General features: G+C 40.3%; 1 protein-coding gene across 1 annotated transcript; it reads left to right on the top strand.

Moving 5' to 3' along the window:
- Window positions 1-722: 722 nt before the first annotated feature.
- fbxw2 (F-box and WD repeat domain containing 2) lies at window positions 723-14736 on the top strand. Its single transcript, XM_080046322.1, has 8 exons — window positions 723-1014; window positions 2620-2912; window positions 4000-4222; window positions 5652-5846; window positions 8724-8857; window positions 9564-9650; window positions 11023-11192; window positions 12492-14736. The coding sequence occupies exons 2-8, from the start codon at window positions 2646-2648 to the stop codon at window positions 12778-12780; spliced, it is 1365 nt and encodes a 454-aa protein (XP_079902448.1). The 5' UTR covers window positions 723-1014; window positions 2620-2645; the 3' UTR covers window positions 12781-14736.
- Window positions 14737-15804: the final 1068 nt, after the last annotated feature.

Raw genomic sequence — 15804 nt, 5'->3', positions numbered from 1 at the left:
TTTTTTTTTTAGATTTGTATTTATGCTATTTATTGGTTGTAATTGAATAGGCTCCTATTATAGTAGGCCTATATTGTCCATAATTATTCTGACGGCATCATGGCATGGCAGTGGCACCTACCAGTTCTCAACACACTACAGCGATATTCGTAATTTGTTCGCCCTCTGGTGGTAATTATTTTTCACCACATTTCAGCAAGCTTCTTTACATGTCAAATCATCTCGCGTGATTGAATGTGACCGCCTACATAACAGTCAGAAAGAGAAGTCGTCCTGGCAGGAGACATTGGTTGGTTCCATACACTCCAAAATAAAAGTTAAAACCCAAAAAACTATCAGTGGGCCATTGTGCAGAAATAACGGAACCACCGAGAGCCGGACGGCAAAGTATCCTCGGTCACATTTTACACCGTTCCACATTGCACGCGACACCGGAAGCGAGCGTATTGGGAATTCCTATTTATTTATGCCCCCAGCTTTGTCTTACATGCGAACCGGGTCCTGTGAAGAGAAAATACCAAGGAAACTATGAAGCAAATATTGAATAAATATGTATTTTTAGCAGATACATATGTAGTAAATCTAGTCATAATCTAGTAATAAATCTAGTAATCATCTAGTAATGACACTTTTCTCAACGTTTCCAGTTAGAAAATTATTATACTTCGCCACCTGTCAGACATAGCTGAGGTAGCATGTAACCCCAGAGTTGGGATAGCGTTTCTATTATATTCTGCTTTTCATGCTGTCAGAGACTGCCAGCCTTCTGTCTCCTGCAGCTTTCAAACTCCCTGCATGGGAAATTAAGACAAGACTACTCCTTTAGAAACGTTATGTAATTCACAATTCAAGTACTCTCATCATGGTGGTTAGCTAACTTTAGCTGCGAAGCTAGGTGACTTGGACAATCCTTGCAACTTGCTTGCTGACAGGTTAGCTTACGACAGCTAACTTCGCTATGTGAACTAACTAAGCCAGGAAAGTGGCGATAAAGAAACTCCCTGCAACTCTCTGGTTGGTGGACATTTCCTATTTACATTTTAAATTTTATTTTATTTACAAGTAGACTCTGTACATTGGTTCTGTGGATGTTGCCAGGAGAAGCTAACGAGCTGTTAAATTAAATAGTGTTACTCAGCTAACGTTTGCTCAAAAGTTGCTAACTAGCCATCTAGCTAACTTAGACAAACTACACAAGCAGATAGCTCGTACAAGTAATTTACTCAAAATAAGTACGTTTCATTTATTGAAAATATCTGATACATTCATAGCTAACCTAACAGGTAATGGGTGATTTAGCCGAGCCATATCTACTGTATATGAGCTGTCTAAATCCTGGCGTTACAGCCTTCAAGTGTTTGTGTTTCTATTTTTAACATTTGGAAGTTAGTTTAAATCGCCTAATTACAAATGCATGGCTGTAGATTATTTGACATATCACACGGCACGGGTAATATATCTGGTCCAATAACATACATTTTGCTGACTGAATTTCTACAGTAGCACACTGTATTCATTGAGAGGGTCGACAGATTTTCAATTGCTATATTATTTAAGCCATTTGCTCTCTGTATTAAACACAAAACAAATCAAAGGTGGTTCAGTTCAGTCATGAAATGTATACTGACTGTACTGATGGAAATGCTACCTGGTAACTGCAAGATAAATTCACAGTAGTTTAGTAGTTTATTCCTTTGGTCCAATATTGTCTCTGTATTTTACAATTGTGTGTAACAACAATTTCAGGCAACAACAAGTGAACAAACTTACATACTAAGAGTCCAGCCATGTGTCTAAACATTCAGAATTCAACCTCTCAAATTTCATTCAGAATCAATTAACCAATCACCAGTTAACTAAGCAATTACGATTGGATTAAAGTATATCTGTCAAACATTTGTTTTACCTTCCTAAAGTCAACATATTTTTTCTGTGTTTTTTCTGTATCATTGCTAATTCAATATTGTTTTTTTTTTGTTTTGTTTTTTTTGGCTTTGTCTGGAAAAAAAAAGGTCTATGGTGGTAACCCTTAACTTTTCCAGAATACATGATGTGTATTTTCTGTTGTATGTTTTGTTGTGTCATCTTCAAAATTCTAGATGGTTTATTGTCATATGCACAACAATTACAGCAGCAGTCATTGACAAGGACATTCTTAAGTCTCAGGCTCCTCTCAACAATGTGATATATAGAAGAAGAAAAACACAAGTGAAGAGAGCAACACCTGAGACACAAATAAACACAACAGTAGTGCAAGGACACAGTGCAGATAGAAGAGTAGAGATAAGGTGAACCATATACTGTAAAATAGAATGCAAAACAGAGTTAAAGTTAAATGTCTTTTGGAAAGCCCAGTTCAGACCAAAGATTCGCCTCGCAACGAGACGCAACTGCAACCATTCACAACGAGCTGGCCTGGACGTTCTAAAACTGGACCTGGTGATTTGACATGTTAAATCTTCTGCGACTCCTTGCAACGCGCTGCAACGAGCAGTTCACACTGCGGAACACCCCGCGACGTTCTAAAACCGTCTCATTGCAAGTCGTTGCGAGGCGAATCTTTGGTGTGAACGGGGCTTAAAGGATGTGCTGAAGTGTGACCCTGGCTTGTTGTCTTAGGCGTTGCAGGTCGCTCTCATGTTGCCATGGAGAAGGCGGCCTATGAGGCGTGGCTGCAGTCGCTCTCCACCTCGTTCCTGCGGCTGGACGACCAGCAGCGCTCCCATTCTCTGGACCATCTCATCTCTCTGAGTGGAGCCGTCACGCTGCGCCACCTGTCCAACGGGCTGGAGACGCTGCTCAAGAGGGACTTCCTGCGCCTGCTGCCCCTGGAGCTGGCCTTCTACCTGCTGCGCTGGCTGGACCCTCAGACCCTGCTCACCTGCTGCCTGGTCTGCAAACAGTGGAACAAGGTCAATATATGCTGCTTTCTTCTCAGTTGTCTTAAAGGCCCTGTAATCCAACATGACATTTGGTTGCATGATAGTAAAGCATCTGAAGAGTGTTAGGCATATTTATTTATCCGAATGAAATATATATTGTCATTTAAGTTTGATGGACTTTACATAGATTCCATTTAGATGAGGTGGGGCTATGCTCTAGTTCTTATGACACAAACAGTAAGTATTTTGAACCAATCACAGCAGTTCTCTCCTCAACGTTCTATAAAAATAATGACTGTTACCAAGGAGACCATTTGATATGGCCACACCCAAGTCCTGTCAAGCAATCTAGAGAGTAAAAAAAGCATTTTTTTTTAACAAAGTTTTATAATATTTGTAAACATTTCATTTCAATCAGATGTTTGTAAAAGCTTATTGAGACTTTGATATCATGGATATAGATTCTAATATTTCAGACCAGGTTTACAGCTTCAAACCTCCTCCTTTCCCTAACTTATTTCCTCACATCTTAATCCCAGTTCCCACTACACATTTTTTTTTCCACTTGCCGACAGTTTTTTGACATTGCCGACTAAAGGCAATATAGTTAATAATATTGACTATTAGCTCTCCTTTGAGTTTTGAACACTATGTGTGAACTGTTCAAAGACGAGATCAGAGCGTTATCGCCACACTTTGACGTGTCGCACACATCCAACAGATATCTAGCATGCTAAATATCTGGACCTGTCTGTGTCTACATCATACTGTGTGAAAAGTGTTGTGAGTGGCAATGTGAGCAGCCAATCAGAGCGCAGGACACGGGATGAGGGGGGGACACAACGATACACTATAAAAGTTTCTATCAAAATACATTGTCATACACACAAAGTTTTCAGCATAAGTTACAAAAATGAAGCACAAGTGTTGTTTGAATAGATTTAGCCAAATTCTTTAGGTAGAAGTCTTGTTGCCTGTGTTCTAACATTAACCGTTGAGATGTAATGTAGTTAAAGGAAGAAAGGTTCCCATAGAAGAACAAGCTTATATTAAAGGTTATCTAAAAAGGATACTAATAGAATTTAAAGAATGAATGACAGTGTCCTTGGTGTTGTAGATGATTACATCGTGTACAGAGGTGTGGCAGGGTGTGTGTCGGGAGCTGGGCTGGAGGATCGATGACTCCATTCAGGACCCGTCCCACTGGAAGGGGGTCTACCTGAAGGCTAAGCTGCGGATGATGCAGTTGAATGACGAGGAGGCCTTTGAGACGTCCTCTCTCATTGGCCACAGCGCTCGAGTGTACGCCCTCTACTATAAGGACGGCCTCCTCTGCACAGGTACACGCTGGCTCTGCTTGATTTTTAATGTGGCTCATCAGCCTCCAGTTTGAAGCTATGTCAAGCGCTACGTCAGTTCCTTTTTGGATGGGGGGCTGTTGTGCGATTATTGTGGACAATAGTTCTACTGTGATGCGATAGCCTATAATTCATTAATGGTTATTATTAGCCTACTTGCTTGATTTCTTTTTAAATACAGAGGTTATTGGTCGTTTTGGAACATGTATTTCCCAATTTAAAACTAAAAATAAAGCAGCATTGAAAATTCAGAAAACTAAATCTTGTATGCCTACACTAGCATGCAACGGTCAAAGACAGTAACAGTGTGGCACTTCTGTAAACTTACTGAAAGGTGCCTGGGCCATCACTCTCATGCATCCATCAGACTTTTCTCTGCGCTGTCTCAGCTGTTCATAACGATAAATAGGTTGTGTTGCCACGGTGATGTGGAGTCTTAAACTGTTACTAGCTTTGCACAGAACTTCTTTCTGCTCAATGTCCCTGAATCCTAAACATCCCCATAGAGCAGCGCTGCCCACCAGTTCAGTCAGTTTCTGCTTGCTCCTGCTGGTTTACTCTACCGCCTGCATGCTGTAGTCACGCGTGTCGCTGTCGCCACAGAGCCGCAGACACACACACACAGAGCAGCTGATAGTCTGATCAGAGAGAAACGCTTGGAGACACATGTGCCCATTTATTTACCGCAAATCACGGCCTTTCACTCAGTTTTGACCACGCATAATCACACATTGCAGCACTAAAAATTCAAAATTCAAATTAATTTTTTTTAGTCTGTAGTCAAGGCGGGGGCTGGCGTTATAAAGCGCAGGGGGAAACACTGGGGTATACTTGAAGGTGGAGTCATCGTTTCTGCAGAACTCCTGTTGTCGTAATCACTTTGTGTCAAAATCAGTGATCTCCTCATGATCCGCTACCTGTCTGTACTGTGTGTGTGCTGAAAAGGCTCTGTAAACGGGCATGTTGCTATCTATGGTGGGCCCCTATGTTTACAAGCCAGTATAACACTGGATTACAGTACACACTAGTACAGACAGGTAGCGGATTGTGAGCAGATATTCACTGATTTTGACAAATTTATTTTAACAACTAGCATTCTCCAGAATGGCTAACTTCATCTTTTTAATTCTGTCACCAGACTCACCCTGATAATGAAAACAGGTTAAGTAATCCACAGCCCCTTTTTTTTCCAAACACAAATGTGAAACACCCAGAAACATTGCTGAAGTGAGGCATGGGTAACCTTATACAAACTTTTCCAAATCTTAACCTGAACATGTGAAAGAGGGCCAGCTAATACACACTGAGTTATTTTAAAAATGTTGCTTCGTCTCTGTTTCAGCCTGGATGGGATATTCTAGATTGTGTCAGAACTTGTAGCATTTTACACGGATGTCTTGTTGTTTTTCAGGGTCTGATGATCTGTCTGCCAAACTATGGGATGTGCGCACTGGGCAGTGCATCTATGGGATTCAGACACACACCTGTGCTACGGTGAAGTTTGATGAAGTCAAGCTGGTGACTGGCTCCTTCGACAACACTATTGCATGCTGGGAGTGGAGCACGGGGGCTAAGATCCAGCAGTTCCGTGGCCACACAGGAGCAGGTTGGTCTATTGATATGATATGGTACATATAGAATGTCCATAGTAGTTGATATATTCATCGAAAATGATTCAAAACTGACATTCAGACTGTGAGGGAATTTTGGGGCGACCGTGGCTCAGGTGGTTAAGCGGGTTGGCCAATGATCCAAGGGTTGGCGGTTCGATCCCCGCCCGGCCACCTGTGTCATGGTTGTTGTGTCCTTGGGCAAGACACTTCACCCACCTTGCCTCGTGTGAATGTGTATGACTGCTGTATGTTTGAGGTGGTGGTCGGAGGGGCCGTAGGCGCTGAATGGCAGCCACGCTTCCGTCAGTCTGCCCCAGGGCAGCTGTGGCTACTATGGTAGTTTACCACCACCAGTATGACTGTGTGTGAATGAATGGAACCTGGAACCCTGTAAAGCGTCTTTGAGTGCCTTGAAAAGCGCTATATAAATCCAATCCATTATTATTATTATTTTGGGTCTTTAGTTGTAATATTAATGGGAAAGAATATATGCCTATCTTGTGTGTCTGTCTCTCAGACTCTAGGTCAGCCTTGGAGCCTGTTAGGAGACACTTAGGTCAGTTGTATAGATAAAGTCTCATCTCCTTCTACTCCAGAATGTTATGGTTCACTATGTTCAGCTCTGAACCAAAACATTGGTAGGCTTGGTCCCTGAGCCGGGGAGGTGTTAGAGATAGCACCAGGTTAATACACAGCTCTCAGGAAGGGTTTGTCAGAACTGAAGTGCAAGTCACGAGAGTTGCAGTCCGGTTCTCCTTGGCCAAGTCTGTAATAAATAATATTGCTTCATAATTCATCCCAGTCTCCTGAAATATTCTTCCACCTGAGTTGACCTCCAACCTTAACAGAACTTCCTTCACACAGACCCTGTAATCGACTTCAACTTGCACATGCCGATTATTTTGATGTGGGCCCAGTCTAAGCCTCTCTTTACTCTTAATCAGCAGTGATTTATCTACCTTTCTATATGAAATTTATATTAAAAATAATAGTTTACTAGACATTCGAGTTATTTTCCTTTTTTTTCACATGGAAATATTCAACATAAATGATTTGATTAGCAAGAAATAGAAGTCATTTATTTTCCTACTCTTTGAGAGAAGTTGATTTTTACTGCAAAACTGAAAAGTAGGGCTGTCAAGTGATTAACATGTTTTATCTAATTAATTACAGGCTCTGTGATTAATTCATCTAAATTAATCGCATACTTTTATGACACTTTTATACCTGTTTATAAACAGCTGTATAGCCTACTATAGTTTGTTTCTCTCTCTCTCTCTCTCTCTCTCTCTCTCTCTGGCTCTCTCTCTGGCTCTCTCTCTCTCGCTCTCCGTCTCTCGTAACTTCTGTCTCCACAACAGACAGCGCTGCACTGCCACAGATGCCTATGCCGATTCATTCACCATCGTCGTACTCATAGGCAAAAATATTGACACACACACACACACACACACGGCGGGTGTCCGTTTACGCGGGAGACGAGACAGCTAGCAAACAAAATTGTACACACGGAGGAAGATTGAGAGATACTTTTGAACCTACATTGTTGCACCCACTCAATCAATAATGCGCAGACACTGCGGAGAATAAAGTAAGATGTCTTCCTACCTTCATGCTTATTTGCCCAAAGCATCCCATAAACCGTCCATAGAGCCCTCGGCCCCGCCCTTTCCCCCAGCTTCTCTCTTTACTTTTCTCCCTTTCACCCGTGCGGGCTGTGTATGCAAGCTACAGGTTCAGCTCGGTGCAGCTGCGCACCACTTTTGCACCGGGTCAAAGGGCATTATAGAAGTGTGATTAATCTGCGTTAATTTTTTTAATCGCGTTAATTTTTCTGTGATTAATTAATCGAAATGAACGTGTTAATTTGACAGCCCTACTGAAAAGTGACATTTTTATTTCAAGTGATGCTTTGATTTCAGACATATCCAATAAATAACCTTAAATAGTTCACGTGTGCATTTCCTTCATTTTGTTTAAATCACAAAGATAAGATATGTACTATTTCATTAGATCAAATATTTCAGCTTTAATTGTTTGAGCATATTTACACTTCAAACCTTGTCAGGGAACTATGAGGGCAAATAACTCAATAATCCTTCATTAATCGTAATCCAGGTCAAATGTTCAATTAATCTTGTTATTTATTTGTTTAACCAACCTTAATTTATACTCAGATATCATTGAGGGGTGACCCTCATTTGCAATGATGTCAAGAAACAAAAACAACACTATATACACAATATACAATGCAAATACATCAAATACACAATAAGCTGGTAAAGAGAAACATGCTCAGCAGTCTCCAGGAGTCAGGGGCACTGAAGCTAAAAGCTGTCTTTCCCAGCTCAGACCGGGCTTGAGGAACATAAAGCATAATATTGATTTGAGGTCAAATGGCCCAGCACTAGTCCATAGTCCCTCTCTTTTGATTAAAGGAGCATTTTGTCCCGACACAGAAGACCATCTACAATGGTTATTGCTGTGGACGGGAATGGCCTTCTATTACAGTGAAGCTGAAGGACCTTCCCATTAAAACATTCTGATGTCTGCCCAGTAGACTGTGTAGGGAGAATGTAGTGCTGTGTGTCCATTATCTTCAGAAAGCTTGTGCAACTTACAAACTCTTTCCACAACCATATATCTACACACACACATATATACGGGCATACATTCTAGCTGCTATCATTCAGCTCTATAACTTGTAAACTAGAAAATCTGGATGTGTGGGTATATGATGCAACTCCCACGTGGGATGTATTTTTCTATTGATTAACAGATATTTGTCAATGTTTGAAATACATGAAATCTTCTAATATGATTGTTAAATACTGTAAATACTTATTTTTTTTTGCCATGTATTTCCCCAGTCTTCAGCGTGGACTACAATGATGAGCTGGACTTGCTGGTCAGTGGCTCTGCAGACTTTCAGGTGAAGGTGTGGGCTCTGGCAGCTGGTGCCTGTCTCAACACTCTGACCGGACACACCGAGTGGGTCACTAAGGTCAGCCCAATTTACATAGTCCACCTCAGCCTGGAAATCCAGACGCGCGTCTAGAACAATAGAGGGTCTGGCCACGAGCAATAGACCTTCCCAACTCAAGGGGCGGCACCTATGTGTGCATTTCAAATACCACTGCACGCAATTGGATAGCACTACAACACTACTTATTCCTCTTTCTTGCTAATGAAAGATTTGAGTGCCGTCTTCCAAATCGTAAAGCCGTCCCAAACTTTAACAACATATCCGCATCCATCTTTGTTTACTATCACGGCTTCGTCATCCGGTTACGTCCGCCCCAGAGCACCATACATAGGGCTCTGGCCCGCCCATATCAGATAGAACGATTTGATTGGTAGCTCAAGATTTCTAGACATATTTAATGAGCTTCAATGGAGAGTGTCCAGACTAACAGGCGCAGCAAATTTAATTTGCCAGCGCCTAGCGGCAGGTTTGGATTTCCAGGCTGAGTGCACCCTTTAATTTAGAAAACAAAGTTCCATGTTATTAATGTATTCTTTCTATGACCGTAGATACATTTAAACATTTTTATTCAACATTTGAAATGTCAGTAATTTGATGACCCACTTGCCTTTATTATAAGGTGTTCACTGCCTGACTCATGTGTTATTTTCCCAGCATTGGTAAAAGTATAAAATGTTAACAAAGTGACGTGATGAATTGTACCTTGTGTGTTGTCTCCCATCAGGTCCTTCTACAGAAAAGTGAAGTAGAATCGATGGTGCATAGTCCTGGTGATCATATCCTCCTAAGTGTTGATAAGTATGAAATTAAGGTAATGTTTCTGACTCCTGCTATTTGCTGTCTTTTCATTTTTAATAATAATAGCTTTATTTGTATTGCACCTTTTAAAACAATAGTTGGCAAAGTGCTTTGACATATACAACCACAATTCCGAAAAAGTTATGTCAAATATGAATAAAACAGGATGTGATCATTTCCTTTTCAACATGTATTCAATAAATAACAGAACAAACACGTCACATGTGTTTGTTTAAACTGATAAACTTTATTGTTTTTTTGTAAATATACACAAACATACAATTTTAAAATTGCAACACTCTTCAAAAAAGTTGAGACGGAGGCATTAAAAGATTGGGAAAGCGGGGCGCCCTTAGTTCAGTTAGTACCTGTCTCCCATTGAAAAGATAAGGTGCATTATGAAGCACAAACCTGGAATGTTGAGCATCTGAAGTTGAATTTCAAGCAAGAATGGGAAATTATTTTGCTTTAAGAATGTCAACAATTAATGTCCTCAGTTCCCAAACGCTTACTCATAGTTTTTAAAAGAAAGGGTAAAACAGTGGTAAACATGGCCCTCTCCCAACTTTTTTGGAACGTTTTGCAATTATCAAATTGTACATTTACAAAACAGTTTATCAGTTTAAACAAAAACATATGTTGTGTTAGTACTGTTTTTATATTGAATACATGTCGAAAGGGAAATGATCACATTCTGTTTTTATTCACATTTTACATTACGTCCCAACTTTTTCAGAATTGGGGTCGTGATATACAGGAGCAAATACTAATCAAAAGAACATATACAAATCAAATACACATATAAAGTAAGTCAATAAACAAACCCATATATACACATCATTGTGATGGTGAAAAACAAAGATGGAACATCAAATGCAATACCAAATGAGATTAAAAGGTGCTAGGGTAAAAAGACAATGAGAAAGACAATAAAAAGACGGCATCACTTAAATTTAAATAACTACTTCACTGGTTTGAATATGAAGGTGTATTGAACTCTGAGATCCTATGTAGTATAAATGTGCAAAAAGTTTAGAAATCGGTTCATCCTAGCCTGAGAAAAGGCAGAAAGAGTGTTTTATGGTCTCACTGTCTTACTCTACATTTTCCCATGCGTAACATCACACATGGGAAAATGTAGGGTTAGGATTAACAGGACAGCTGGGCCAAAGGAAGACATGAGGGAAGGAAAACCTCATTCATTATATTATAATTATAGAACGCTGGTTCCGTAGGGGTGAAGTATGAAAATGTGTTTTAAGAAGTGATTTGAAAGAAATGACTGATTCAGCAAGCCTTATTTAAAGAAAGGTTCCATTTTAAACTGTTGTTGTTGCTGTGGTGTTGTCATGTGTGAGCTGAACCGACCCTGTGTCCCTGTGCAGGTGTGGCCTTTAGGGAGAGAGATCAACTGTAAGTGTCTGAAGACTCTGTCTGTGTCAGAGGACCGCAGCATCGGCCTCCAGCCTCACCTGCAGTTTGACGGACGCACCATCGTGTGCAGCTCAGACCTGGGGGTGTATCAGTGGGACTTTGCCAGTTTTGAGGTCCTCAGGTAAAATCATATGCAGGACAAAATATGATTGTGATCATTAAAAGGTTCAGTAAGTGATATGGTCCTTTTAGCTAACTTCCTGTCAGTGACTGCAGTTAGCAGTCCCCTCCCTCGTCCCTACATCACCATATTACATCACAAGTGATGAAGCCTGTTCTGAAGTAAGTGTACTTGTATTCTTTGTGTAGGACTAGGGTTGCCGTGGGTTTATTGGTGTTACATGGTGTAATATAGATTATGTAACTTTCCCACCGGACACACAGTGTTTTTAATTTTTTTTTAATAGACATGTAACCATATTGTGTAGGACCCACGTTCAATGAATAACAACACATTTATATGATACTGTTTATCAATACTTAGTAAACAATGAAAGTAAAAGTGTCTGCTCCGGCACAGAGCGGCTGAGTGTAATCACGTAACCAAAGGAGAGTTTTTCAACAAGACAACACGGCCCAGGATTTGGCTTCAAGGTGGAAAGCAAAACACCTATTTGGCAATATTTTGACTTTAAACTCAATGCTAATTGGGAATTAAATAATTAAATAAAATTCCAGTCTCATCATCATGTGTAAGTACAGTGAAGATGGATCAACGCCGCAACAAACTGTTTCCACTGGCGTGCATTCCATCAGACAAAACTCCACCTTTCCTTGGAGTCTTGCATTTGGACAAGATAACTTTGTTATATTGTAAGAGAGCATTATAATACTTTTTTATTTTGAGGTGTTTTAACTAGAGCTGCAACGATTAATCGACAAATCGATTATTATTCCATTATTAAAATAATCGCCAACTATTTTGATAATCATTTTGAGTAATTTTTTAATAAAACAATTCCAAATTCTCTGATTTCAGCTTCTCAAATGTGAATATTTTCTGGTTTCTTTAATCCTATTATGATAGTTAACTGAAATATCTGTGTGTTTTGGACATAACAATACATTTGAGGACGTCAACATGGGCTTTGAAAAATTTAGCAACATTTTTCACCATTTTCTGAGATTTTACGGGACAAACCACTAATCGATTAATAATCGATTAATCGAGAAAACAATCGACAGATTAATCGATTATCAAAATAATCGTTAGTTGCAGCCCTAGTTTTAACTGTATTAGACTGTTGAAGTGAAGAGAGTGCAGAGTGGAAATGGGGAGATAGAGGGGGGATGACATTCAGTCATCGGCCGTGGGTCGTTTTGGACAAGGACTGAGCCTATGTGGTACACGCTCTACCACTACGCCATAGAGAGCCCCTTAGTTCCAGCTATCTTAATCCTTTTCTTCTTTTTCCCCCAGGGTGATAAAAACGCAGGATCCAGCTAACCTGTCCCTGCTCAGTTACGGCGAGGTGTTTGCGCTTCTTTTCGACAACCACTTCCTGTATGTGATGGACCTGAGGACAGAGGCCATCTCCGGCCGCTGGCCTCTGCCCGCCTATAGGAAGTCCAAACGAGGCTCCAGCTTCCTGGCCGGGGTCACAGCCTGGCTCAACGGCCTGGACGGACACAATGACTCTGGACTGGTGTTTGCCACCAGCATGCCGGACCATAGCATTCATTTAGTACTGTGGAAGGAGAATGGATAGAAGCAGAAAACTACTAATAGGACTCCAATCCCCCCCCCACACACTGCTCAGCAAACAAGCCGCAATCATGTGTGTGTGTGTGTGCTCTGGAATATATGAACCGGAACAGCCACGGTAGATCATGCATGGACCAAAAGCATTTCATTTTTATCTTGTCTCTTCCTCAGCATACGGTCCTCCCTATAAACAGACAGACTGGAACATTCACCGATGGCAATGGAAGGCACATTAAGAAAAAACCGATGAAACTAATAGTGTTGTGTTACTCAGCACTTTGGGCAGAAACCTGTTAAACCTCTCATTGGACAAACACAGAAAGATAACAGACTTGAAAAGCCAAGATGTGTCTGTGGCAACCAAAAAGAAATATTCTCAAAGGTTACAAAGAAATAACCACCAACAATAGAAAATTCTCCTGTAATAGACTTAATGTGGAAGTGTAAAATGCTTTGGTCAGATCAGTTGCTCTGAGATCAGTTTAGCATGGCAGTGAGAATATTTGTAGTCAACATTTTTAATAGTCAGGTATTTGGGTTTTGTCAACACAGGCCCCTGACCTTGTTCTTACCTGGATGAGACTGTCCTAATGTGCCCATAGAACCGGCTCCAATGCCAAGCTGGTCACAGAGCAGATTTGCCCAAACATGGGTTTCCTTGAAGGAAAAGCAGGGTTGCCTTAAACACATGTGCTGTAAATAAATGGAGAACTTCTCCTTGGTGTCAAAGGAGAATGTCCCCTCAACGTTTTTACAGACCATTTCCATGGAAGCTGTAAACTGAATGGTATGTTGAAAAGTGGTTTGGTACATTGTTGTGTACCTTGTAAAGACATTGTGAGGTTTCATGTCATTGACAGAATATGCTTTTTCTAAGGGATGTTTGGTTTAAATGTCAGCTTGAGAAATGTGATGTGCCTTTTTCAGTTTCATTTGATGTTTAAAAACTAGAATTCCTCAATAACTCTGGCACATCGCGGTAAGCTGAAGACTGCATTGTAAATCTACTTTTATGTTTAAATTTTTTCACATTTTACTGTGCTCTAACAGTCTAAGATGTCTGTCATTTTATAGTTATCTACCTGACATGACTTGGCTCAGTGAATTGCTTTTATGAATCATTGACTGTGTAAAACATCAGGTTTATTTTTCTAAAGGCCTCATTGCATTGCACAGCGGAGGAAGTTACTTCTGCAAAACAATTACTATTTTAGACTTTAAAGAATTTGAATAGATTGTTTTGGGGCATAACCAGAGAACGTGTGTGAGTTATGCCTCGTTTTGTGCATCAGTTTTAACATCATGTCTCAACTTGGTTTTCTGTGTCTCTAAAAAAAGGAAACTAACAATGAACGAGTGCATTCCCCAGACTTTTTATTGACGTCTTCCTTTGCATGCAGTACAGAAGGAAATATATTTCTGTGCCCCAAAACCTCATTTATGATGGATCAGTTTTTCGTGCATACACACACACCATAACCGGTTTCACACATGGATAATAATTGTACACAGCAGACTGTTTTTAGTTTAGGTTTTTCAAATCTAATTACACCACCAATGTACTGTATTCTGTACTGTAAGCCTCATAATTGCACCACATTATATCCCAGCAACACCAAGTGAAAATTGAAAATACATAAATATGATTTGTATACAAGTGATGAAGGGAAATGGGCGAGGGGAAATGTGAAACGAGACATGGAGGTTTTTGTTGATGTATGACTTCGGAGTCAATTGCCATTACATTCAAGCACTGCAGTGTTATTTCACATAATCTTCTATTGCAGAGCTCTGTGGTCAGCTGCACCTGTCTACAGTTGACTTCAATATTGCAGTCTTTCAAATAAATAAAAGTAGCAAATGCACCTGGTTAGGTGTGTTTTTTTCTATTTTTTTTATACAAACAAGTCAACATTATCTTAATGTTCCTGATACATGTTTATAGTCAGATAAGTGTTACACCCAGAGATAGTATATGTGGCGTGGAAAATGATCCTCCCCCTGAGTAGGATCACCTTTTGCTGCAATTACAGCTGCAAGTCTATTAGGGTATGTCAACCAGCTTTGCACATCTAGAGACTGACATTTTTGCCCATTCTTCTTTGCGAAATAGCTCAATCTTCAGATTCGCTGTCAGATTAGATGGAGAGAGTCAGAACAGCAATTTCTAAGTCTTTCCAGATATTCTCAATTGTATTTAGGTCTGGACTTTGACTGGGCCATTCTAACACATGACTATGCTTTGATCTTTCTAAACCATTCCATCCGTGTGAAGCTCTGGTGAACTCCATGCCCAAGATTAAGGCAGTGCTGGAAAATAATGGTGGCCACACAAAATATTGGCACTTTGGGCCCAATTTGGACATTTTCACTGTTGCCAGCAGTTTAGACATTAATGGCTGTGTCGAGTTATTTTGAGGGGACAGTACATTTACACTGTTATACAAGCTGTACACTGACTACTTTACATTGTATCAAAGTGTCATTTCTTCAGTGTTGTCCCATGAAAAGATATAATGAAATATTTGAAGAAATGTGATGGCTGTACTCACTTTTGTGAGATACTGTATTTTTACATTGAACTGACATCACTGCAGCGTGTATATTCTTAAAGCCCAGGTTGTCCTAAAGAAAAATATGTTCTTAGCTTGATTGTGCATCTCAGAGCACATGTTTTACAAGGTTTATTAGACAATAAATCCAGACGGACCAGAAGTGGCTTACGGCTGGTTGATAAACTTGTATGATAACATGCTGAGGGGGCGGACTAATACCATAGAACGGTACCACGGAAAATAGTGGTTTTGGGGGCGCCCTTAGCTCAGTTGGTAGGGCGTCCAACCCATGGGCCTCGGCCAGCAGCGGACCCGGGTTCGATTCCAGCCCGCGGTCGTTCTCTGCATGTCACTCCCCTCTCTGCCCCATTTCACCTCTGTCTCTACACTATCAATAAAGCATAAAAATGCCAAAAAAATATCTAAAAAAAAGAAAAGAAAAAAAAAGAAAATAGTGGTTTTGAAACCTTGAC

Source organism: Ammodytes marinus (genome assembly GCF_949987685.1).
Source record: "Ammodytes marinus genome assembly, chromosome: 18".
Taxonomy (NCBI): Eukaryota; Metazoa; Chordata; class Actinopteri; order Uranoscopiformes; family Ammodytidae; genus Ammodytes; species Ammodytes marinus.
Note: the sequence above shows the minus strand (reverse complement) of the source record. Positions and strands in the feature narration are given on the sequence as shown.